The sequence below is a fragment of the Nematostella vectensis genome, chromosome 14 (genome assembly GCF_932526225.1).
Source record: "Nematostella vectensis chromosome 14, jaNemVect1.1, whole genome shotgun sequence".
NCBI classification, from domain to species: domain Eukaryota; kingdom Metazoa; phylum Cnidaria; class Anthozoa; order Actiniaria; family Edwardsiidae; genus Nematostella; species Nematostella vectensis.
Window position 1 is genome coordinate 3,383,691 of NC_064047.1, and position 26,354 is coordinate 3,410,044.

General features: G+C 41.5%; 2 protein-coding genes across 2 annotated transcripts in view; both read left to right on the forward strand.

Moving 5' to 3' along the window:
• Positions 1-24,567, forward strand: part of LOC116610003 (WD repeat-containing protein 3) — a 36,248-nt gene extending 11,681 nt beyond the window's left edge. Inside the window, exons 16-35 of the mRNA XM_048721859.1 lie at positions 323-416; positions 1,716-1,817; positions 2,473-2,558; positions 2,706-2,774; positions 3,260-3,332; positions 4,464-4,520; positions 4,761-4,861; positions 6,986-7,001; positions 8,202-8,297; positions 18,503-18,556; positions 19,665-19,745; positions 20,080-20,130; positions 20,875-20,940; positions 21,184-21,273; positions 21,666-21,716; positions 21,818-21,861; positions 22,040-22,118; positions 22,599-22,648; positions 23,139-23,232; positions 23,724-24,567. Coding sequence (XP_048577816.1) covers positions 323-416; positions 1,716-1,817; positions 2,473-2,558; positions 2,706-2,774; positions 3,260-3,332; positions 4,464-4,520; positions 4,761-4,861; positions 6,986-7,001; positions 8,202-8,297; positions 18,503-18,556; positions 19,665-19,745; positions 20,080-20,130; positions 20,875-20,940; positions 21,184-21,273; positions 21,666-21,716; positions 21,818-21,861; positions 22,040-22,118; positions 22,599-22,648; positions 23,139-23,232; positions 23,724-23,867 — 1,498 coding nt within the window. The 3' untranslated portion in view covers positions 23,868-24,567. The remainder of the gene's footprint in view (positions 1-322; positions 417-1,715; positions 1,818-2,472; positions 2,559-2,705; positions 2,775-3,259; positions 3,333-4,463; positions 4,521-4,760; positions 4,862-6,985; positions 7,002-8,201; positions 8,298-18,502; positions 18,557-19,664; positions 19,746-20,079; positions 20,131-20,874; positions 20,941-21,183; positions 21,274-21,665; positions 21,717-21,817; positions 21,862-22,039; positions 22,119-22,598; positions 22,649-23,138; positions 23,233-23,723) is intronic.
• On the forward strand, positions 10,209-17,686 carry LOC116608116 (piggyBac transposable element-derived protein 4-like). Its single transcript, XM_032369421.2, has 2 exons — positions 10,209-10,412; positions 11,729-17,686. Exon 2 carries the CDS (start codon positions 12,132-12,134, stop codon positions 13,419-13,421), a length of 1,290 nt encoding a protein of 429 aa, XP_032225312.2. The 5' UTR covers positions 10,209-10,412; positions 11,729-12,131; the 3' UTR covers positions 13,422-17,686.
• Positions 24,568-26,354: the final 1,787 nt, after the last annotated feature.

The window sequence follows — 26,354 nt, forward strand, 5'->3', positions numbered from 1 at the left end:
AGAAACATTAAGTTGAGTAAGATGAGGAAGTAATTTGGGTTTTAAAGGACGCATTCAGAGTTTTATTATGAAATTTTGTGTCTATCGCTCTGCCTAACGGTTAGTCCGCCATTGTTCTAATTTCAAACTTCTCGAGGTGTGAAAAGAGGGCGTCCCTATCACTTTTAAAGCGGGGTTTCGCGTTTAAGAGAGATAAGAGATAAGAAATCAGTTTGTTTTGATATTCACACAAATACTGCATTTTTTTAATCAGGGTTTTGGGAAATTTTCTTGGAAAATTCTAGGAAAATCCACATGGTGGTTTTCATTTTCTTCTTACCAGGGAGTCTCAGCAGTGCATCAGGACCATGGAGACGGGATACGCCCTGAGCTCTTTCTTCGTACCTGGAGACAAGCATGTTATTGTAGGAACAAAGGTAAGATGTCTTGAGTGTAACTTCAGTTTTGTTCGTTTATACAGAAGGTGGACTGCCCTGCCAGCAGAGCCTACTCCTGGTTTGTTTCTTGGGGTTTTCTTGGCTTAATCGTCTGTCTGCCTTTTGAGTGGTCGTGGTCGGAGTGGAACTAGGGGTGGACCGAGCGTGTCCTGCCCCCCTATTTTCAGTTATTTGGATTAAAAATAACAAGAACTATAAGGAACAACAATGAATCCCTTTCTTGAAGCCTTCCTTCGGCCACCCCCATACTGGAGCTTCTTGATCCGCCGCTGAGTGCAGTGTGAAGTGAGGGCATGTAGCCTCCTCATGTAGCGCTCAGCAGTTTTCCACCTACTTTAGGGCATTGTTAGGGGCGCCCAAGATAAAGGTGGCTATCGTAGACTTGAGCTTTTCTCTGCGATTAAAGCACAGTCCACCTACACAAAGCTTATCCAGAGTACTTTGCTTCTTGGAAGCACGAGTGGCCTAGTGTGTTAGCGCATCGGCCTCTCAGCGCTGTGGCCCAGGTTCGAATCCTGGCTCAAACTGGGGATTTTTTCCGGGTTCCTGCCTTGGATTCGAATTTGTGTCACAAGTGAGTTGAAGTTTAATCTCCAGTCTTCTCGGATAAGGACCCTAAACCGGAGGTCCCGTCTCTTCAAGCTGCACTACACTTACCTGAACCGAAGGGACGTAAAAGAACCACTGGGGACGCAATAAACCCTCTGGCAGTGACCACCCCCAGTGACAGTGCTTACTAACCGAGGGCCATATGCTAGAAAACTGTATATTCGGTTAAATATGCTACCCTCGATAAGCAAGAATTAAACTGAATAGGTGACTCGCACTAAGAAATTATTTTAGTGGGAAACTCACACCAAACGAAACAGAGAAATGGCTGCATTCATCGCGCCAATTATTAAGTTTGCCACCAAAAACGTTGAAATTGGTGGAAGCGAGCTAGAAACGTCTGTTAAACTCGTTGTTTAGTATTCCGAGTTTTTTTTTTAAGGAACTCGCATCATAACATACAGTAACATGGCTAGCGTAACATACAGTAACATAACATAACATTATTTCACTTTGTACACTCTGTTATTTCACTCTGATATTGTTTAATATGTATATAGATGAGTGAAAGTACATTGAGTCTGGAAGCTAGAATAACAAACATTTTTCGAGCCGTCTTCCAGTTGAAATTTTTCATGTCGATAGAACTGTGATAGAAAAAGAGAAATCATTAAGAAATTAGGAGAGTTTTGTTTGATTTATGCTTGTCTTAACTGTTTCGTATCTCAGGCCGGCGCAATTGAGATCTATAACGTTGCATCTGGTAGTCTTCTGGAGACTGTGGACGCCCACGAGGGACCGGTCTGGTGTCTTGCACTAGCCCCTGACAAGGTATGCCTTAGAGAAGCTCAATCACGCCCCCATTTTACCCAAAGAATCCACTTCCTTTGGCTTATTTAAGCAATTGACTGAGATGATTTCAATAAAATATCGCTAATAAAGTATTAGATTTCGATCGTTGGTGGTCATTTTGAAGTTTTTTTACAAATTTGGATGTGATCACTTTAATAGAGGTTGAAGATACATTGTTTGAGTGAACAATAATTCGGAACTTTGGGAAGTGGTCACTTAATAGAGGTTTAAGATACAGTGTTTGAGTGAGCAATACTTCGGGACTTTGGGAAGTGGTCACTTAATAGAGGTTGAAGAAATTGTTTCATTGGCCAATACTTCGGGATTTTGGGAAGTGGTCACTTAATAGAGGTTTAAAATACAGTGTTTGAGTGAGCCATACTTTGGTAAGTGGTCACTTAATAGAGGTTGAAGATACATTGTTTGAGTGAGCCATACTTCGGGCTTTGGAAAGTGGTCACTTAATAGAGGTTGAAGATACATTGTTTGAGTGAGCCATACTTCGGGCTTTGGGAAGTGGTCACTTAATAGAGGTTGAAGATAGTGTTTCAGTGGCCAATACTTCGGGACGCGGTAAATTGTCAGAGATATCACTGTAAGTACTAACTTTATTCATTCTCTTTTGTTCATGTAGCGTGGCTTCGTGTCGGGGAGTGGCGATTCTTGCATTAAATTCTGGGAGTTTGAGCTCATCACCGACGAAAACTATTCAAAGTCGAGGTACTGTAATCCTCACGCCATGCATGTTCCGGGAATCTGATCGTAACTTTTAGAACTTATTCCAACTCTACGTAAAGGAAGTATGTTAGTAAACGTATTGAGTATTGCTGTTCTAATGTTTAGTTCTTGACTGTGTCATTCTTTCAGCAAGCGGTTGAGCGTTGCTCATGTTCAGACCCTTAAACTTAAAGAAGAAGTGATGTGCGCAAAGTACAGGTTGGTTAGGTACACACTTTAAGAAGGCCAATCACGCCGCCATTTTATCCTCCCACACAATGCCAAGTGACTCAAAAATTCCATTTCCATCGGCTAATTCGAGCAAGTAACTTAGAAAATTTCAATCAAATATCATTTTTAAAGTATCAGACTTGAATTGTGGATTGTTATTTTGTTAATTTTATCAGTTTTCTTGCAAATGGATCGCTGTATATTCAGATGTAAACAAAAACAAAGGAGTTGTTGATCGACATTTTAAAGCTGTTATGTCAGCAAAGGCAGAACAGAACAGAATCGGAGTAGTAGCTCAGTTTACGGAAAAAAAGGTTGACATGGAAAGCATTTCGAAGAACAAGGCTAATTCCAGCCAATTTAAAGAGGATTTGATGTTTTTTTTTTAACCAGAATTTAGCCTTACAAATTCTGTTCCTCCGCCCTTGTGTCAGCTGGGAGGCTTCTAACTCTTTTATGCTTGTGTGTTGTAGTGGCGACCAGCGTTTCTTGGCGGTCTCTTTACTCGATTGTACAGTCAAAGTGTTCTTTGCAGACACCCTGAAGGTCAGTAGCTCCGGTAAAATATATATTCCAGAGACAGGCTGTTTAGACAGTGGTTAATGTATTGCACTAGAGGATAACAACTCAAACTGCTAGCCGGTTTTGGGCGGCGCAGGAGGGAGTGGAATAACTTTAATTAACAGTGGTCAGAGTGCAAGAAAACACATTCAGCACGTGTGAAAAAAGTATAGTTCAGACGGCGGATGAATTAAGTAATATTGCTGAACGGTGTTCTAGACGTCTTGTTGATAAAACACTTCACAATTTACATATATAGCAAAAAAAACTGTGCAAAAACCTGTGCAACTGTAAAGTGGCCATTGATGAATAGCAGCTACATGATAAAAAGATACTTATTGTATTTGTTATTTGTAAAAATAATGTTGATAAGAAAAGTTAGGTGATGAAAGCATCACACGGTAATATGAACCCTTAAAGGAAAATTATATGGATTGAAAGAGTAAGTCATATTTGCCTGCAATATTAGGTTATACCCATCGTGCCTTTCGGTGGTAGAACTGCCATTTGACATCTGTGCTGACAACTGCTTTTGAAAGTACAGTTTTTGAAGTAGCGCTTGGGCAATACAGCAAAGATGGGTAACCTTACCTGATCCGATGATCAATGCATCTCTTCTAAAAACTATACAAATATAAAGTGTTAAGTTATGAGAATTCACACTATGATAGTTTTTCACCCGATTACCTTACACCTTTTGCTGTTCAATAACGAGAAAGGGACATTCATTTGTGCCAAACGTTGTATCGTTAACGTGCATTGTACGTTCATCAACATCGCACGAAACATCTTTAGCGTGACTCGACTTGAATTTTCTATTTCGTATAACTGATTGTCATTAAACGCCACTGATTATCCAAACGTGCAATTGAATTTTCATTGCGCGCAAAAAAATGCTCGTTTCAATCGAGTTGAATGTCCAAGTGCGTTATTGCTTCACCGTTGATGCTAATGAATGTTTACGAATATTCAATTATTGTGATTGAAAGTCGGGTCACGCTAAATGATGTTTCGTGCGATGTTGATGAACGCATTTTTTTTTTTGCTATGCCTGTTTAGGCAAGTAAAAAATTTTTGGACTTGAAGGGTTAACTGTTGTTATGTGATCTTCCTTAGTTCTTCCTCTCTTTGTATGGACACAAACTCCCAGTCATGGCTATGGACATTTCGTCGGTAAGCAATAAACAGAACTCCTTGTCCATTGGGCAGATATGTATTTTTGTTGATAGTTTTTGCTTTCATCAGGGGCAGTACGATCTAAATGCTATACCGAGGTTTTCCAAGCTCTAAACTCTCTCCTCCCCTCGCCTTTGTTTTAACAACAATTTCAGTTTTATTAAGCCCATAAAAGCGCCCCTAAATCCATCACTGTGATCAATGAATTCACACAAACTGGTGTTCATTTTTTTACAGGACAGCACATTGATTGTGACAGGCTCGGCGGATAAAAACATTAAGATCTGGGGTCTTGACTTTGGGGATTGCCATAAGTCGATATTCTCCCATGATGACAGGTTAGACTGTGCAAAGAGCGCCAACATTACTAATAATAATAGCCAGCAAAGAGCGTCAACATTATTAATACTAACAGCCAGCAAAGAGTGCCAACATTACTGATACTAACAGCCAGCAAAGAGTGCCAACATTACTGATACTAACAGCCAGCAAAGAGTGCCAACATTACTGATACTAACAGCCAGCAAAGAGTGCCAACATTACTGATACTAACAGCCAGCAATAGACCATGATGTAAGAGAACGAATCCCCCGTATTAGGGTATGTTCCAATGATCGTGAAAACTATTTTTAGAACAAGCAGTTATTTTTAGATACGTCTCTAATTGGTAAGCGCTCACGTTTACTAGCAACATGAGTCTTACGCGCGATCACATCTTGAGCAATGTAATCCGGCAAAGGATGTTTTGGAAATCTTTTTGACCGAAAATACCTTCCTTTTTTACGAACGCTGTAAAATGATCTTTCATAGAGTACGCTAGAGCCAATCAACCGTTTCTTGGACATTGAAATGCTTAAAGTGCGTGATCAACTTCCCCAGTAAACGTTTTCACTGCTGATTCGCAAATTATAACACAACAATATATCATAAATCTGTGTTTACAAAACACAGTTCTCTTCAAATTCCCTTTTAATGAAAAAGATACATTCAGTACTTAATACCATTATATTCACACCGATATTACAAATAAAATATTTCAAATCTTTATAGTGAAGTAGATCTTATTCCAGTGACAAGGGTTTCTTGAGTGACATGATTTCTGAACATTTGCGTGAAGAATTGAGGTTCATTTATCTAAAAATGTTATAAATCAAAGAAATATAAAGGCCTTCTTGTATTAAAATACATAACATAGACTCTGAGAATGGCTTGGTATTCTATCTCACCGAATTGCAGAGAAAAAGAACTTTTAAGGAGTCTGCACGGTGCATCTTGAATGAACTCGAAATTCACCGTCTACCCGACGTCTTCCCGTTCAATTATTTATATAACATTTAGATAACTGAACATTAGATAACTTAACAGATAACAGGACACCACCCCATGAGTAGCATTGTGATCATGAGCCTTGGACAGCAGCTAAAAGGATAAAAACAGGTAGCAAACGAAGTAAAGAAGTGCAGAGGGAAAAATTTGGTGTGAAATTGTACTAGCTCGTGGTGCCCATAACCAAATATGGTTATGATGCTATGATTGACAAGCTCGCGCAATCTAAAAATAGCTTTCATGGACGACATCATGGGCCACGGGGATTAGTTCTCTTATATCATGGTCTCTTGCAGCCAGCAAACAGCCAACATGGCTGATAATAACAGCCAACAAAGAGTGCCAACCTTACTGATACTAACAGCCAACAAAGAGCGCCAACATGGCTGATACTAATAGCCAGCAAAGAGGGCCAACATTACTGGCTATAACAGATTATTGCCGGTCTAGAAATGCTAGCTCTGTGATCCCCAACTGTCTCTTTGTCTTGTGGCCAGTTGAGCATGGGATCGCCATTATTATTGGCCGATACTAGCGCTCTATGCATGGAGCTTCAGACTACCGTGATGATTTGAATAAGTGTCCTCCTTTGATAAGCGGCACCTCCCCAAAAGTGCCTACTCCCCGATAACCTCGAATTTTGAAATAAGCGCCCCTTTCTCTCTCCCCCTGAAAAATATATTGTCAATAAAAATCCCTCCATTAACAACGTTTCTGTTTATCACAAAATACAGTTTTGTTGTCAATCGATTCATTAGCTGGTATTTTCTGCTGAAATGAAAGAAGTGGCCCTTCCCAATAATCGCCCCCTTTGAAATAAGTGCTCTACAACCTCCTCCCTCAAAGACCAAAAAAAATAAATTAGGCGCTTACTGAAAGTCGAATCATTACGGTTATCTTTTCTCTGATAGGGCCACTTAAAGCAGGGTTTAAATCTGAGGAATTGGAATTTGGGAATTTTTGTCCACAAGACCGTTTGGCTCTCACAAACTAAAAATAAGTCAAGATAATTATCATGGAATTTAAAAGGTTGACAGTGATATGGACATGTGTTCCCATTATATCCAAAAAGTTGGTATGGATGCATGTGTATTTGTGTACTTACTAAAAAAATGTTCCTTTTTTTTTGTCTTCAGCATTATGGCTCTCCAGGTAAGCAAAAAAGTTCTACTGATTCAGATATGCTTGGTCAGCCGCCATTTTTGTCATGAGAAAGTATCCATTTCCACAACTTGTTTTGAGAACTTTTGTGACTTAATTGATATGAGTAAGCCAATGCGATATTTCCGATTGAATTTGGTAGATACAGTATAAAACTTTGTTTTTAAATGGTTATTTTAAGATGTTAGCACATTTTGTGCATTCTCATGTTAAATTTAAGCAATTGTAAAGGTCTGTGTGCTCATAGCTGATCATAGCCCGTAGCAAGGATTTTGAGCGGGGTGGTTCGTTTTTCCATTTGAGCGGACCAAATTTCCGGTATACCTCTCTCCTCGTCTTATTACATTAGGCAATCAATACTTCAAATAAATTCAATCTTGCATTAAAAACTTTAATAATAGAGTGTTTTTTAACATATAGCGATAATAATAAAGATAATTATTATAAAAAAAATTTTAAAGTCATTTTAAAGACATATTGATGCGCATGGTATATCCAGTCAAACGTTATATTTTTTTTTTTTTTTTTTTGTTTACTCCGAGCGGACCTTCTAGCCGGCTTGGGCCTGTCCCTCACTCTTCCTTACAGGCCCCATTTACACGATACTAATCGAAATTTTGACCGCTCAAACATTCGTACCGGAAACGGTGTTTACACGGAACCATGCGAATTTTCACACTGTCCAAATGATTCAGCCAGATGTCTCTTTTTTTTTTCATCCAGTTAGCAACTCGTAACCGTAGACATGACAGAAAAACCTGGAAAACACGCAATTCCAGATAGAGAGAGTAGACACAATTTCTTCAGTGGCTATAGGTTCCTTGCATTACGGACTGATATTAAAAACACAAACAATGTGAGGCCGAAGTGCACATGACCAGATTTTGGCTTTTTAAGATAATTTTTCCTTGATCACCCTTGCCCTTTGCATTAGCTCAGGGACGAAAAGCTCAAATTTCAATGGCACTTTACAAAAAGTCGCATTAATTTAAAAAAACGTCGCACTTGATATTTTGTTTGCCATAAGTTACTAAGTGCTCAGAGGAATTCTCCACCTTATTCGATGTGAAATGGGCTTATTTGAAGCGTCACGTCATGTTTTTCCGTCATGTCGTAACCGTAGGAAATTTTGAGCGGCCGAAAATTCGATGAGCACCGCACTCAGGAATCCATGGTTCTCTTTTCTTACAGTTTATCTCCAACACACATTACTTTATGTCAGTCAGCAAAGACAAGACCCTAAAGTACTGGGATGCCGACCAGTTTGAGCAGATCATGGTATTGCAGGTATGTTGTACCATTTGTCCTCGTTGCCCTACCATTCCTAACCAGGGAGGGGTGGGAGGGGACTTTGCCCCAAGAAACCAGTATGTACAGTACCGCGTGCTTGTCATCGTACCCCCAGAGGCGAAAAACATTCAGGTTTTGTTTTTCTATGCTTTTTTTTCTCTACGAAAACGACGTAAAAAATTATCGATGAATTTTTACTTTGCGGCTAAAAGAGCAAAAAAGTTCAAGGTTTTTTTTTTACGGCATTGAGGACCCCCCGCAACGGCGCCTTAAACTTTGCGTCTTTTGCCGAGATTCCTTAAACATAGCGAAAAACACCGGGTAAACATAGCAGGCAGTGTTTTTGAGCCGGGACGCTTGTTCATTATAGTTTATAATTCGTTTGTGGGGTGTTTTTGATGTGGAACGTTTGTTCAATGTAGTTTATAAGCAGTTGCGCCTTCATCATATTCACGCCAATACCATAGTGTGTGCCGTCGTAACTATGGACGCTCTCTGTCATGGGGAACACGTCGAACACAGGGATCCCCTTAGTCTCGAAGTACTTCTTCATAGCGGTGTTATACTCCTTTATTTTCTTTTTTCCCTGTGAGCTCCTCCAAACAACAGGTTTAATAAAGCTCGGGCTGTGTGTAGTCACCCAAATGATTTTTGGCCATTCGCGGCCGGTGGTTAATTTCAACAAGGGCTCAATGTAACTTTCTTGGTAGAGCTGAGCGTTCAGGCTATCGTGCATTCCGACATTGACAAAGAACGCCGAGCGATTATTCGCCTGGATGCTTTTGTAAACGAGCTCTTGTGGCCATTTTCGATACGAGTTGCTGTACGAGTTGTTGAACAGATATTGAAAGTAGGGAGTCCCGTTACAGAATCTGCCATGTGGCATCACACTCGCTCGGTTCTCGATATTCTTTCCATTACACTGTGCTTTCCCACTGTCGACGAACTGTCGCTCCCCGTGGCAATTATCGGAGTTGGGCCGTACAGCTCCCTGCTCGGGATCATTTGTGAAAAGGATTAAAAGGGCATTACTGAAATGCCGCATTAGTGAGTCTCCGACTAGGAATAAAGCGTCGAGTCTTTCGTAAACCACTCTGCAAGCCTCTTCGCTTGAGTAGTTTTTTACTACACATGTCTCGTTCTGTGGAACCCAGTCGTACAACTCGGCGGATATGACTTCGCTGAAATCAGTACAAGCTTCGCAGTTACAGTTGCTCGTTCCGTTACCACACAGGCCGGTTATTTCGTTACAGCAAGGAGTCGGACTGTCTGGCTCGCAAACTGCTGGAAGATCATATCCGAACGCAGGTCCAGTTTTTACACAATACTCTGACCCGCAATGGAAATCGAGGCGAGACAGTTTTGCCGGCGTACCTCGAAACTCACGAAGAGCAATGTCTTTGTTGTCTCGATCTCGTTCGTGTTCCGGTGTCACCCACGCCTTCTTTTTCCATTTACCATGCGAGAGGCACTCCAATATATCCCGACAGAAGGGTTTTGCAGTCGGTTCTACCTCTGATTCTTCTATAGGTTTAACCCAGTGGGCATACTGCTCAGGAATGAAATCTGTTTGTTTAGGATTCAAACCTTTTAAAACAAATGTTGTTAGAAAGATCGTCGAGACTATAAATACCAAAAAAACACGCCGTAAGCGACGCATCCTATTCTTTATCAATAGCTTTTTGCTGTACTTTGGTGCCTTGCCCTTGGCCCTTGCTGAAATCGTTCAATATGGAACGATGACGTATCCGTTGTCATAGCAATGTTTTTGTTATTATTTGAAAACAAAAAACTCTTTACAATGGCTAATGAGATATACCCAATCAGACTGCAGAGTTTTTTTATACAGGGATTCGATTGGCTAGCCATAGTTTCGATTATAATCCATGCTTCATGCTTGCTCTGGTCAAAATCTAAAATGGCGTCTTCGAGTAAGCGACCACGTAACGATCAACAGCGATGTACAGCTCAAGAAGTTGCAGAAATTCTTATGAATGAAAAGAGCGATGTAGAGAGTAATGTGGGCAGTGAGGTAGGAGGGATTTCTAGTGGTGAAGAGTCCGAGTTGGACCAAGAAATGGAAGTAGGAAGTGAAGCTGAATTGAACACGAGGTAAGTTTATCGTAAACAAAAAAGACGCTTTGAAATACTCGCTCTTTACTTCGCTAAATTGATGTTATTTACCTCGTGTTTTCTTTCAAATTATTATTCCATTTTACTAGCTGAGTAATTTATATTGTATTTATTCGATTTGATATACTTGTTTTGCCATATTTTTACCTAGATGTGTGCCGAGTGATTTTCCCGGGAATCGCACTTCACACCTTTCCCTGCTAGCAGAGGCCTCTTTTCTCTGTATTTCGCTGGGCTGGAGTTCGCGAGGAAAAGATACCTCTGCCATGGGTCGAAACTGTTTCTGTTGCGCATGCGTGAGCGTTAATAGGCGACCGACGTGCCAAAACCCGTACCATCGCGCGAAAGCTGTCAATATGCTAATATGCTTTGCATGGGTTTAGTCGGAAATCATGAATCAAACTCCGGTTAGTTCTCCTCTTCGAAAAAAGAAAACAACTGTTCAATTTCAATCACCTAAAACGTCACTAAAAAGATTGAACAACAAACGCAGCAAAGACGAGTTTTGTCTTGTTTGTGGGATTAATTTCAAGACATCTGGGCAGGCGAGTTTCTTCAATTAAATGTAAATATCGCACAGTTGGATCCGAAGAAAATATTACAAAACTTTTTGGTAAACTTAGATCAGCTATTCCCAGAAGAATATGCAAAACCTGTAAACGGAAGATTGACTCGTTAGTCAAAAGAGAGAAAATTCTGAATGAAGATAAGGCATTGAATGGCTTCTTTTATAATTCGTCGCGTGATATTTCTACGGAGGACGCCGTTTCGAATGCGGGCTTATTATCCCGCAGCGGATATACCTTTCATGCATGCGCTAGTCACTGTGGGCTCAAATAGTGGCCAGTAATTAATGGACGGAGCATGCGCTCTGGATCTTGTCCACGGTCGTGGACGGCGGTTTGATCAAACGAACTTGCGACCCATGGCAGAGGTATCTTTTCCTCGCGAACTCCAGCCCAGCGAAATACAGAGAAAAGAGGCCTCTGCTAGCAGGGAATTCACACCTATAAAGATCATACGGAAACAAACATATAGCCGGAGAAATTCTTGCATAAGAAATGCCTGAAAAACATTTTTATCGCTACCCTAGGTGCTAAAACGCTTCTTTTTATCCATATTTTATAGTGTTGAATGACTAAAACTGATTTCGATTCGCCTTTATTTTTTTATTTTGACATTTATAGTTTCGATGCGCTTTTATGTTTTCATTCCGACATTTCACAATAACTTTTACAACACACCAATAAGATCATCACAAAAATAACTAATATTTTCTCTGCTGTGTATTTTAGTTTTGGTGATGAGGAGGCTCATCCTGAAGGGACCTCGAGTAGTGATGAGGGTGTGGAAGAAGAAGCGACATCTTCGGTGAGATGTTCGAGCGAGAGGACGAGGCGGAGGGCGAAGGAGAGGACGGGGAAGAGGCCAGCAGCGTAGGCAGTTGGCTACTGCCCAGCCACAGCAGGCAACCTCCTACAACAGCTATGGAGATGCTGACCAAGTGAACCAGCTCCCCGATTTTGCTCCAAGTAGAATTCCTGGGCTACATTTAGAAGTACCACTACTGAGAGGAGCCATGAAACGTGCGGTGGACTTCTTTCAGCTGTTTTTTACTGCCCACCTAGTTCAGCAAATCAGTGCAAACACCAATGCCTATGCCTATGCCAACAGCAGAAGCAGTCGTATGCCAATGAAATGGGGGCATGGAACGATACAAACCCTGAGGAAATCAATCGACTTATTGCCCTGATTCTGTACTGTGGTCTTGTGAATGTAAGCTCATTCCACAGATACTGGAACACAAAAACATTATATCATGGGCTATGGGCAAGGGCAATCATGGCACGTGACCGGTTCAAGGCCTTGATGGCCATGTTACATGTTGTCAATCCAATTGAAGAGGATGATCATGACAAGCTGAGGAAAGTACGCAGTTTCCTTGACCATTTCAAGGAGAGGGGCAAGGCATTATACCAGCCTTTCCAGAATGTTGCAATAGATAAAAGAATGGTAAAGAGTAAGCATCTTTCAGGTATGAGGCAGTATATAAAGAACAAACCAACGAAATGGGGACTGAAGTTGTGGGTTCTGGCAGACAGTGCAAACGGTTACACTTATGACTTTGATGTCTATGCCGGAAGACAGACAGTGAATGCCCCAAGTACTAATGGGCTTGCACATGATGTGGTCATGAAGTTATTATCACCCCTACTCAATCAGAAATACCATCTGTATTGTGATAACTTTTACACATCAGTGACACTTATAAAGGATCTTTTCCTTGTGAAGACACCAGCTACTTGCACTGCAGCTGAAAATAGAAGGGGGTTTCCAGAGGTTTCCAGAGAGCGAGGAAGTATGAGATGGCACAGAGATGGTGTTTGCTTGGCACAGCAGTGGAAGGATAACAGACCAGTCACTATCTTATCCTCCATTGAATGTGCCAATGATTATGTAATTGTTTCAAGAAAAGTGAAATCCAGAGAACAGTGGACGAACATTGAAGTGAGGCAGCCGATGGCCATCAACAAATACAACAGCTATGTGAATGGTGTGGACAGATCTGACCAGCTGATGACAAAGAACAACGCTCTCTCAAAGTGCAGAAGATGGTGGAAAGTCCTCTTCTTCCACATGATTGATATAGCTGTTGTAAATAGCTATATTCTTTTCCAGCTTCACCGTGCCCAGAACCCTGACAACACAGCACTTTATCGCCCGAAGAAGTACTCAGTTGCTGAGTTTAGAGAAGAACTAGTGAGACAGCTGGTAGGCTTAGAAGAGTTTGGTTTGTTTGAGTTTGAGACTGTCCACATGCCAATGATGTCGGATGTGAAGAGAAACTGTAAGGTTTGTTATGCAACCACGGGAAAGGAACTAAAGGTCAGGACCTACTGCGAAGCACCACAATGCCAGGCATACCTGCACCTCACCAGCACCCAGAACTGTTTTAAAATATGGCACAGCAAGGAGTTCCATGAGTAAGAGTATTTAGTTATCTATAGTTTGCAAGGACAATGCTGTGTACAGTTAGTATTTCATTACTTTTTTTTGTTTTTCATAATTTATTTAGTGAATACTAGCAATTGTAAGCAAGAAATGCTAGGCAGAATAACACAAAGCTGATTATAAGTGTATAAAAGACACTATTGAACCATGATATAGTGTTCTTATTTTAAATATTGTTGATAATTCCAGAAAAAAATAAATTTTTATTACCCGTCCCCTAAATAGCATAATTTACATATGGTAAGCTTTTCTGCTGTAACTTTCTCTTCTTTTGTGCATTAGGCTAGAATTTATAGCAAGTGTGTATTATATGATAGGGAACAATTTTGTTTTCAACATTTTTTGATTGACTTGATTTCAAGTGTATAATGTGATATTTTCTTGTAAATAGTATATTACGTAACACCTTAATTAGCAAAAATCAATACAAAAAATAATTAGTAACTGGTGAAAAAATTAAAAATGAGGGAACCAATGTGTAGCCCATTTTGTAAGCTTTCCATAGACATATAGCACAAGTAAATCGGATAAAAGCAGAAGTGGCAGGATATTTTACAATGAGAGACACAAAAAATGGCCCATTTTAGGGCAGGCACCAAAGGGTTAAAGGTTTACCGCGTCTCGTTTGCATTGCAAAACAACCAACGACGGAAAGCTTTGTGAAGGTTAATAATACCAGGATTATGAATAGACTCGATCACTGCTTTATTCAGTCGTTATGGACCAGCATTGGGATAAAACACATAAGTTTGTATGTTGGATTTAGCAGTTATGTCATAAACATGATTGCAAAAAATATATATATAGGACGATTATATACGATTATATATTTTGCCATAATTTTTTTTTTTCAGGGAAACATAATTGCAGATGGTTAACATTCTCTATAGAGGCGAGGTTGGAGGTGGTTAACATTCTCTATAGAGGCGAGGTTTCGCTTCTGACTTTCGTCTATGTTCTTGAAGATTTTGGTTCGCTCATGATCATTCAATAAGCTCCATTTTGTATTTCCACACAACGCTTTTTATTCTCCAGAATTACAGAACCTCCAAAGAGGACATTCTCTGAGTTTTGACCAACAATTTGTAAAATAATTTAGTCCATATTGATACGTCATTCTCAACTCGAATTGATCTTGAATCCTCTACAGACGATAAGATACATTCACTAAAAGAACTTCTCTTGAATGTGGATACGTTTAAGCTGGTTATGCTGGTAGATTACTAGTGATTTGTCGATTACGAGTGATATGTCGTTTTTCTTCGTATGAAGAGACGATTTGCTGCTTTTTTTCTATCCCAAATAAACTTTCAGCAAACTTGAAATTGTCGCGCGCGTTGCAAAATCATTATGGCGGAAATTATATAAATTGTCAAAACACAGGGAGTTTGAAGCCGATTTTTCGTAAAGTCAATGATTCTAGATAAAATAAAAACTAAAATGCCGTTCTAAGGTAAAGATCTATAACTTCGGGAGTAAAAATCCAGTTTTCTATGGTCATTTTACAAATCAACTCACTACTTCGAACTTTGGAGGTGAGCGGTCCAGTATCGCGGGGTGCGGATCGTAGGATATCGGTACTCAAGTAGTCCAGCGGATATGTGCAGATTTTACCTTGAATTGCGCACTTTTTGCTAAAGTTATCAATTTTAACATAGTGATAGTTTTTGATACCTCTTACAAGATAGGCTATAGAGCCAAGCTCAGTTCGGCTTTAATTTCTGATTAATAATGAATATTGATTTGGCCGTCATTTTGAACCGGAAGTAAACTAACTTTTTCCAAAAAAATAAATAAACTCGCACACTTTATTTAAGAAAGTTTACTCATAGACAAATAAAATATAATTCAGAGACTGCATCTAAACAAAAGAGTTCTCAAAGTAACAAGATTTTTTTAATTTTTGTAACTTTTACGGCGACAGCGATTTTGAACCGGAAGTAGTCAAGAGTAAATACTGGCACGCTTGTTTCACTTTGCGCCTTTAAACAAAAATTAAAAATTACTTGTTTCAGGAATAGTTTAGGGTCATCTTTTCAAGATAAGCTATGGAGCCAAAAAATCTGATTTAATCACGGATTATCTTGGGATATTAAAATGGCCGATAATTTAATCCGAAAATGAAAACTCACGCGTCAATACTCACTATTTTCGAAAGTCGTCAAATGATTTAAAAGACACTTATAGCCAGCCCAAGTATACCAAACATTCACGCTCAATAGCTGGATCAAGAGAAAAGAAAGAAGACAAAAGCAACTGCTTATGTGACAAGCCTGGTGGGGATACCAAGACCCCGGGAGCGGGCCGCTCCACCAAATGACTTCAACGTCTGTAAAACGACTGCACACATGAATGTGTGCAAGTGTTACAAGATGAACAGTTTCTAACAGAAGGAATTGTTAATCTGGTGTGCGCTTATCACTCTTCTTGCCTTACTTCCTTTTTCTACAGAAGAGTCAAAGGAGTATCTCGCCATTTAGAATTTCACGCATTTACAGGCGTGATACTGTATCCTGTTATGCGGGTAGGGGGAAAAGGCAGTACTTACTGTATTTCCCGAATCCACAGATGGTCTTCGACAGCTAGCCTTCAGGCCAGTCGAAATAAAAGACAGAATGTTTGGCAACACTTGAGCGCTTTTTACTGCTTCTATACGACTGAACAAGTGCAAAGAATCGGAAGTAGACAAGGCAAGAATTTAGCTCCTCGTGAAAAAAGGAACAGCATTTGATATCATTCTACCAACGAAGGCAGCTATCATACAACACACCAAGAAAGCTGCCTTTCAAGCAGGCCATTGTTGGGGGCAAGCACTCCTCCCTGTCTCAACACTTCCGTCTTTTTAGCAGAATGGACAACAGTTGCCATAGCCGCTTTGGACAAACGCTACCAGAGCTTTTCAAGGTGTGCCAATAAGCCAAAGAACTATTAGATGAGGAACCAAGAGCTATTCGATGCAAGATAGGCTGCCAAGCACGCTGCACTTGCACCCAAGCCAGCATGAAATGTTCAGCACTTGGCAGCTCCATTAAATCGTTTAACGATAAAGCTGTAAGATATCTGAACTGCATTAAATAAAGAAAACAATTCTCATCGGAGTTTCTTATTACGTTAGACCGACGTATTATGAACCACACTCTTCTTGTTTTATAAGAATCTATTTTTAAGAACGTCCAAGATTAACTAAGATTTCACTAATTTTTAACAAAATGCCGAGGCTCACATAGCAAGAAAACATTTTCTTTATATTAAATTGGTGCTTTTATCATTTGTGCAATTCTATTTTAAAAAAATGCTTTATTGCTTATTCGTATATGCATTAATCTGGTTTGATTAGAGTGTGCAGAAACAGGTTTGGAAACCTACTTCCGGTTTAAAAAAGTAAAATTAATAGCAGAAACCTAATCAGTTTTGCCTTTTTTACAACTTAAAAGTATTAAATGGATTTCATGAATATTTTTTGAAACAAGATGTGCATCTCTGTGTTTTCAAAAATGCCAAATTTAATCTCCAGTGCAAAATGGCTGCAATTATAATAAACCATATTAGTCGGTGATAAAAGCCGATTTTATCTTGGCTCCATAGCTTATCTTATAAAGGTTATTGCAACCTACAACTGCAATAAAATTGGTGTCTTTTGCTAGAGGGCGCGGGGTGAAATAAACGTCCGAGGTTTTACTTTCGACTACTTCCGGTTAAAGGTGGCTATCACCTTTAAAGTTCCATAAATTACAAATTTGCGGTTATTTTAAAAAATACTGGGTTTAAATACATTCTTTGACTTTTATATTAGTTGTCTAGTGAAAAACAGTATCAAAATGTGCAAGTTTATTTATTTTTTATAAAAAGGTAGTTTACTTCCGGTTCAAAATGGCGGCCAAATCAATACTCCTTATTAATTAGAAATCTGAGCTTGGTTCTATAGCCTACCTTCAAAAGGGTATTAAAAACTATCACTATACTAAAATTGGTAACTTTAGCAAAAAGTGCGCAAAAATAATTTTAAAGTTCTGTGAAAAAGAGCTGTTTAAAAAAATTCTTAAACGTAGATATACTACCTTGCCTCAAGCCCGCTGGCCACTAAATGGAGAGACGTCCGAGGCTTTGGAACCAGGGTATAGATATACTTAATTAAGAAATCTTTAGATATTGCAGTCTCGGGTCGGCGAATCAAGGCTCATTAAACTAAGACAGATGGTTATTTTAGCCAATAGGGGACTTGCACTAACTAATAACTTGACAAAATAAACAAAGAAATGACCGCGATCTTTAAAAATAAACCTTTTGTGAAAAAGAAACTTTTTGGCTTTTATCGTACAAGCGCTGAATAAGTTGCATTTGTTGTTCCTATTTTGTTGCTAAAAGCCTGAGCGCGCGCTAGTTTGCCACTCAGAAAGATCAAGTGATCTTTTTGCGCAAGTCTCCTATTCAAGCGATTGGCTAAGATGCTTTCAATCAAACTTCGCATATTATCTGATTTCAATCGCAGATGGTTAAACATTTACTCGAATTTTATCAAATTTTTCAACTCTCGGGGCGCTTATTTGGGGGAGGCGCTTATTGAAGGATGAAACTCGCACAAAAAATCCGAATTATGTTTTTGGTTTCTTTTAATATCCATTTGAACTACTACAATAGTGTTTCTTTGTCTACATACTATTACCACAACTTGGAGCAGATTATTTTGGGCGCTTATTTGAGGGAGGCGCTTATTTAAAGTTTTGGTTCAAAGGGGACGCTTATTTGAGGGAGGTGGTTATTAATAGTTTTGATTCAAAGGGGGCGCTTATTCGATTAAGGCGCTAATTAATAGTTTTGGTTTAAAGGGGGCGCTTATTCGAGGGTGGTGCTTATTAATAGTTTTGGTACAAAGGGGACGCTTATTTGAGGGAGGCGCTTATTAATAGTTTTTGTTCAAAGAGGACGCTTATTCGAGGGAGGCGCTAATTTGAGTAAATACAGTGTTTTGAAGTTTTCTTGCGTTGTATTTTCACACGTAAACAACGTCATAGGAATGGCTGCTCAACACTCTTTAATTCGCTTTATGTTGTTTTTAGGGCCATCAGAGTGAAATTTGGTGTCTTGCAATCAGCAGAGATGGAGAGTTTGTGGTAGGTTATCAGGAGCGTAGCAGGAGGGGAGGGGAGGGGACTGTGAGACTGCGAGTATGCGTAGGCTTGCCAAATACGTGATTTGGGTCAGCAGAAACGGAATTTTAACTTTAAAGCCGCATTGTTACCAGTTTACTTCCGGAGGTCCGACGGAAACCTCAACCGTTAAAAGACAAAAGAATCTATTAGAATCCGAGATATTTAACAGGCCACCCGCTCTAAATTATCGATCACATCCTCAAAGAAACTTCCAATAGACACACTGCTTTCAATATTTTGAAATATTTTTCGCGTTTTCCGTTAATAATCATCGGAGATTGTTACGTAATCGACCTGAAGTAAACTGGTGACAATGCTGCTTTAAGGAACGAGGACGGTTAGCGACCAGGAAGACAGGATTGGGAAACAAAACCGACCGTCCAAGGATCTAAAACTCGATCAGACTGATATGAGTGATGATAATAGTTCAAGAGTTCCAACTCCCCTGCCCATTGAATCTCAGGGCCGTAAGGGACGGATCATTAGAAAAGTGAGGGGGAGGGGAAGAGTAGGGAGGTTTCAGGTTTTCTTGTCTCTCTAAGACGTGAATGATTTTTTTTTTGTCCATTTTTTGTCTTTGTTGCTTACCTACCCCCCCCCCCCCCCCCTCTCACTTTTCTAATGATGGTCCGTCTTTAACAGGCCTCCAAATTCTGTGGGTGGGGGGTGGGGGGGGATATAGCGACTGGGGTGGCCAGTCCCTGCTGGTTGCTGGTGTTTACCTTTGAATTTTGTAAAAGGAAGTTGATAGGCACTGGCCTTCCCTGGCCTCCAAAGGCGGTACGACCCTGAATCGTGCACTCTGGGAAAAACTTATCGACTCCCTTTCTATTTAAAATTCAAATCCGACGAGAGATTAGATGTGTTATCCGGGAAAACGAGAGATTCACAGTCCCAAGGCGAAAGACTAGAATTTTACAACACTAAAAGAATCAATCTGAAAGGACCCTGGATTGAACACGGGCTTTCTCGCTTTTAAGTAAAAGCGTGAAAAAAAGTCAAAAGAAAAGGAAAAGAAAAAAGAACCGAAAACTAAGCCTCTGAGCTCTTGTGGCTCTCATTCTTTCAGGTCACGGGTTCTCATGATCGCTCTCTACGGCTCTGGCAGCGCACAGACGAGCCTGTGGTGCTAGAGGAGGAGCGGGAACAGGTGAGAGGGGACTGGGAACTAAATATGCAATCTTGAATAATTTAGATTTTTGCGCTTTTAGTGGCTTTCCAGTATTTTGCCGTAGATGATCAAACAATTAGCAAGCATGTTGGTGTTGCATGATACGTGATCAATTGAAAAATGTGTGATGGCATTCAGTGATGCCCGATTGTATTTCGTGATGCGTGATTAATGCGTGACGGTATTCCGTGATGCGTGATTAATGCGTGACGGTATTCCGTGATGAGTGATTAATGCGTGACGTTATTCCGTGATGCGTGATTAATGCGTGATGGTATTCCGTGATGCGTGATTAATGCGTGATGTTTTGCAGGAGAGGGAAGCGATGTACGAGCAAGCCTTGGCACAGGGTCCAGAACAAGTGGTGAGCCTTTAGTTTAGTCTTAGTCAATCGCGGTCATCAGCCTTTTAATCACTCTTACCCGCTTGATGCATGCAAATACACAGGGTCCAGAACAAGTGGTGAGCCTTTAGTCTAGTCGAGACTAGAATTGAGTATTTTACTCCAGGAAGTAGCGATGCTTTTGCGAGTACCTTATTTCACGGGCTACCTTTGTTATCTTTAGTTAACCAAGCCTTCTGTTTAAAGCGAGTCGACCACGCTGACCACGCGCCGTCTTTAACAATGCGAGAGCCTGGTTACCGTTTAAAATGGCGCGAGAAATTGATAGAAAAAAGCAAGTCACATAAGAATATGGGGTCAAGCATTGAGAAAACAGAAGGTGTCCATGTTTTCAATATTAAAGTCGCTTTGTTACCAGTTTACTTCTGGACGGTTGCGTACATCTCCATTGATTTTTAACGGAAAACGCTAAAAATATTTCAAAATTTTGAAAGCAGTGTGTCGATTGGAAGTTTCTTTGAGGGTGTGATTGATAATTTAGAGCGGATGGCCTGTTAAATAGCGCGGATTCTAATAGATTCTATTGTCTTTTAACGGTTGAGGTTTCCGTCGGACCTCGGGAAGTAAACTGGTGACAATGCGGCTTTTATGAGGGTATGCTCTTGATTTAGACGAATCAGTAAAGTTTTTAACCTACGTTTCTTAAATTCAGCCTAGCGACGGATCTATCAAGTTGATTGTGATATGTTCATGTTGTCTATTTAGATTCCTGGCGAAGTTGAGTCAGAAGCTGCCAAGGCCGGCAAGAAGACAATGGAGACGGTGAAAGCGGTGCGTGTCTTTTATTCCCAACGAGACTCTGCACTTGACAGCTGATCACGTGACGTTTTGACTGTGTTTGTGAATTCTGGCCGAGCAAAGAAAGAGCCATACCTAATTCGAGCACGTGAGATCTGAGTTATTTTGTCCTTGTCTTTGTTGCTGGTGGAGCAACTAAAGGAGGTCGTACCAAAGTTTGACACGTGAATTTTGTGTATTATTAGGTCACGTGATACTATTTGTATTTATTGACAGGCGGAGCAACTGATGGAAGCCATCCAACTGTACCGGGAAGAGACTGCTAAGATGGCCGAGTACCGGGAGGCTTCTAAGGGGGGTAGTAAGGTAAGTAATAAGTAGACACGTGACCAGGACTCGCCGACGGGTTGCGAAAGATTTGGTAATAGACTGTTTTCACGATGTTGCGCGCGCATCCAAAATACCACAGACTGGCCACCGCTGATATAAAATTGCGCACGAAGTGGAGTTTACCGACGAAGCTATAGAAAATGCTCCCTAAGTGCTTTTTTTCGTAATGGCGCTCTAGTCACATTCCCCTTCGTCCGCATTTTGGATAATAGCTGTGTCCCGCTATTTTAGGTGCGCGCGCAGCATCGTGAAAACGGTCTTTTTCAAGCAGAAATGACTGTATATGGCGGCCAAGGAGCCGAGGGGAGGGGTGTTATATGGAAAGTCTTTTCTGTGGGACGAGAAAATGATTGTGCTGTCGTTTGTAGGTCGCACCACCACCAGTGCATCCGATCCTCAAGGCCTATGGCGGCATGTCGGTATGAGCACGTCTGTCTGCCCGTCCTTCCGTCCGCCTATCCGTCTACCTGTCATGTTGAGTTATTTACATCTCACGAATTTATCTTCTGTTTCTTTTCAGCCATCTCGATATGTGTTACATGTCACAACGAAGATTCGCTCAAGGTAAATATATCAGTACCATACCTTAACAATACCGAGTAAAGCTCTTCTCGTAAACTTACGCTTCCGTGCTTATTTCTTTCGTCTCAACTAGCAGAATGTACACAATATACTAGTTACTTATTTGTGTTTTGTATCGGTGAAAGGGCCCATGATGATATCGAATTGTCCAATGTTTCAGTGAGTTGGAGGAGGCGCTTATGGTCCTGCCCTTTGATTACGTCACCGATTTCCTTCGTCTCGCAGACACGTGGATCAAGGTGAGTGGTCACGTGCATGCCATCTCGCAGACACGTGGATCAAGGTGAGTGGTCACGTGCACGCCATCTCGCAAACATGTGGATCAAGGCGAGTGGTCACGTGCACGCCATCTCGCAGACACGTGGATTAAGGTGAGTGGTCACGTGCACGTCATCTCGCAGACACGTGGATCAAGGCAAGTGGTCGCCAAGTATCACGTGATCAATTCTCTCGTGCACACCACCTCGCAGGCACGTGGATCAATGTGAGTGGTCGCTCAGCATCACGTGATCTCGTAAATGGTAACCTGTCGTTAATATTTTTTTGTAAATAATTTAGTAAAATGTATAGATGTCTTCGTTAGTAAATCTAAGAGTTGACGGTCTCTCCTCCGAGTACTCGTTGGCAATTAGTTCATTGCTTTGATTTTGTGCAGATACATAACGTTCATAATAATTTAGTCTCGATAACATAAGTGGACCTTTATCGATCTCTTTCAGGCCAGTCTAGACATCGAGCTTGTTTGTCGCTGTATGTTCTTCCTCATGAGGTGTGTCGGTCTTTTTACAATTGCTTCTGTTCTCACTCAGGACACCTTTCGTGCCCCCACCCCCCTCCAAAAAATATCGTTCCCAAACCCCTTACGAAGACCCCCTTAAAGAGCATATTTTCTTTTCGTAGTCCTTCCACCTGGGTGGTTAAAATTATCCAGAGCCCCTCCCCCCAATATCCCCTTCCCCTGTTTATTTAAGGCTTCCCAAATGATTCAAAATGAGATCCGAACCCCCACGAAGGTAATTTGAAATTCCGGGGTGGGTGAAGGGGGTCTTTCAGTGGCAAGGAAACTTCAAAATTATAATCTACCAATGAATTCTTGAATGTTATTGCCAGGTATTTGATTGAAATATCTTGGTTAGCCGAGATTTTTAATGAGCCGAAGGAAATCGATTCTTTGAGTGGCCTTGAGAGAGAGAGCATAAAATGCAGAGGCGTGATTGGTCTTCCTAAAGTGTTATTAACCCGGTCGTCGCCTGTTGCAGGATTCACCATAACCAGATCGTCTCTACCGAAAAGCTCTCATCAGTCGTAGACTCACTCCGAACATCCACCAAGGCACAAATTCAAGGGCTACACGTGAGCGTCTTACCGCATTGACATATTTCAAACGAAGCATCTCCCCTGCCGTGATCAAATACCCTCGTTAAGTCCACCGCATTTACATATTTCAAACGATCCATCTCCCCTGCCGTGATCAAATACCCTCGTTAAGTCCACCGCATTGACATATTTCAAACGAAGCATCTCCCCTGCCGTGATCAAATACCCTCGTTAAGTCCACCGCATTGACATATTTCAAACGAAGCATCTCCCCTGCCGTGATCAAATACCCTCGTTAAGTCCACCGTATTGACATATTTCAAACGAAGCATCTCCCCTGCCGTGATCAAATACCCTCGTTAAGTCCACCGCATTGACATATTTCAAACGATCCATCTCCCCTACTTCAATCAATTACCCTCGTTAGTCGAACGCGTTGACACATATTATAAGAGCGTTCACGTTGACCTGTGCAACGCTCCTAATCAAAATTGAAATTAAATAAATTATGCTTTCCTATTTTTTAGGACATGATTGGGTTCAACCTAGCCGGTCTGGAGTTCATGAGACAGGAAATGGAAGCGAGGAGAGTGTCCTTCTTCACGGGCGCTGAGGATAAGCTCAGAAATATACGCAAGAAGCAAAAGACAGTACGACACGTATTCACTTGACCTCTGAAGACGGGCAGTATAAACGCATCAAGCTTACCCGGATATGCACGAACCTGAATATCTTGACCATACAAACAGTGGTCGTTCGACACCAGCAGTACGAGGCTGCGACATGTATTCAGTTAACCTGGATATAAAGGGCAGTATGAACATGCTTAGGTCACCTGGATTTCGCAAGAACCTGAATATCTTGACCACAAACAGTGTGTACCCGACCGTGTAAAGCCTAAAGATTTCGACTTGTATTCAGTTGACCTGTATATATCGTCAGTGTTTGCTTGCTTAAGTCACCTGAAACACGCAAAGACCTGAATATCCTGACCACAACCACTGTAAGACTATATGCCACAATCTACAAAATACAATGATTTCGCCTTGAAGACAAATCAAAGCTAGCATGAATTGATAGAACCCGCCGCTTAGAAAAACTTTTGAGATCAATCAACTTTATTTCATCTTCATAAATGTACAGATGGGCGTAAATAAAGATGAGAAGCCTACTGAAAGATGGATAATTCAGAGTATAGGTCCCTTGTGAGGCATACATATTGGCTTTGTTTACTAAGCCAAACGAGACGAAAGACTAGAAAGCCGGTCCCACTTCTGCAAACGTTAGTAGTAATAAAGTTGATTTGTAGGAGAACGGGACTAGACTAGGAGTGATTTTCATTTGACATCAAATAAATAAGACAACACGGGATAGCTGGAAGCTTACCTTTTCGCCCACCCCCTCCCCAGGGGGATAGCTGGAAGCTTACCTTTTCGCCCATCCCCTCCCCAGGGGATAGTTGCGAGCTTACCTTTTCGCCCATCCCCTCCCCAGGGGATAGCTGGAAGCTTACCTTTTCGCCCATCCCCTCCCCGGGGGATAGTTGCGAGCTTACCTTTTCGCCCATCCCCTCCCCAGGGGATAGCTGAAAGCTTACCTTTTCGCCCATCCCCTCCCCAGGGGATAGATGCGAGCTTACCTTTTCGCCCATCCCCTCCCCAGGGGATAGCTGGAAGCTTACCTTTTCGCCCATCCCCTCCCCAGGGGATAGTTGGAAGCTTACCTTTTTGCCCATCCCCTCCCCAGGGGATAGCTGGAAGCTTACCTTTTTGCCCATCCCCTCCCCAGGGGATAGCTTACTATTTCGCCCATCCCCTCCCCAGGGGATAGCTGGAAGCTTACCTTTTCGCCCATCCCCTCCCCAGGGGGTAGTTGGAAGCTTACCTTTTTGCCCATCCCCTCCCCAGGGGATAGCTGGAAGCTTACCTTTTTGCCCATCCCCTCCCCAGGGGATAGTTGGAAGCTTACTATTTCGCCCATCCCCTCCCCAGGGGATAGCTGGAAGCTTACTATTTCGCCCATCCCCTCCCCAGGGGATAGCTGGAAGCTTACCTTTTCGCCCATCCCCTCCCCAGGGGATAGTTGGAAGCTTACCTTTTTGCCCATCCCCTCCCCAGGGGATAGCTGGAAGCTTACCTTTTTGCCCATCCCCTCCCCAGTGGATAGCTGGAAGCTTACTATTTCGCCCATCCCCTCCCCAGGGGATAGTTGGAAGCTTACCTTTTTGCCCATCCCCTCCCCAGGGGATAGTTGGAAGCTTACTATTTCGCCCATCCCCTCCCCAGGGGATAGTTGGAAGCTTACTATTTCGCCCATCCCCTCCCCAGGGGATAGTTTGAAGCTTACATGCTCGCCCATCCCCTCCCCGGGGGATAGTTGCGAGCTTACCTTTTTGCCCACCCCCTCCCCAGGGGATAGTTTGAAGCTTACATGCTCGCCCATCCCCTCCCCGGGGGATAGTTGCAAGCTTGCATTTTCGCTCATCCCCTCTCAAGGGGATAGTTGGAAGCTTACCTTTTCGCCCACCCCCCCCCCCCCCCCAAAAAAAAAAAAACGTTTTAATTATTCAACAGGGCGGCCATGGCGCCCGAGCCGTGAAGGGAGGTCTTTGGTCCTGAGACCGCTGACCAGTGATATTACAAGCTCAACCAAGCCATATACAATGGCGTTAAAAGCTTGCCCTTTCGCACTACCAATCGCTTTCTAGGTCTCTCTTAACTCTCCGACGGAACTGGATGCTGTCTCAACCTTAGTATTTTTGCTAGGATAGCGGATAGATACTTTATGTCCAAAACAATAAAGCACAAGTAGCTTATTAGGCTTTTGTGTACCCGCAATCATCACAGGATTTAGGTGTTTGGTTTGGTGTTGTACTTGCTTTTGGGTTAGTTGCGGTTACTGCTGTTGGACAATTGAATGCGATATCGCGAAATTGTTGACCAAAATAGCTCGTTTGTGGCCACGACATTATCCACTTGAACTTTTTGGTTGAATAAATGAAATGATGATTCTAATCCTAATTTTTCTTTTGCGACGTAGAGCTCAAACACACATCTTATTCTACTTATTTTATTTCTTTTCAGTTTTCAGCATTTATACCCATCCCCGAAATGTAATGATACAATTTTTGCAATTAGCATTTACTTTTTTCAGATTTA

Excerpts from the sequence above, each read along its gene's own strand:
- LOC116608116 (XM_032369421.2), top strand. The coding sequence starts at position 12,132 with ATGGGGGCATGGAACGATACAAACCCTGAGGAAATCAATCGACTTATT.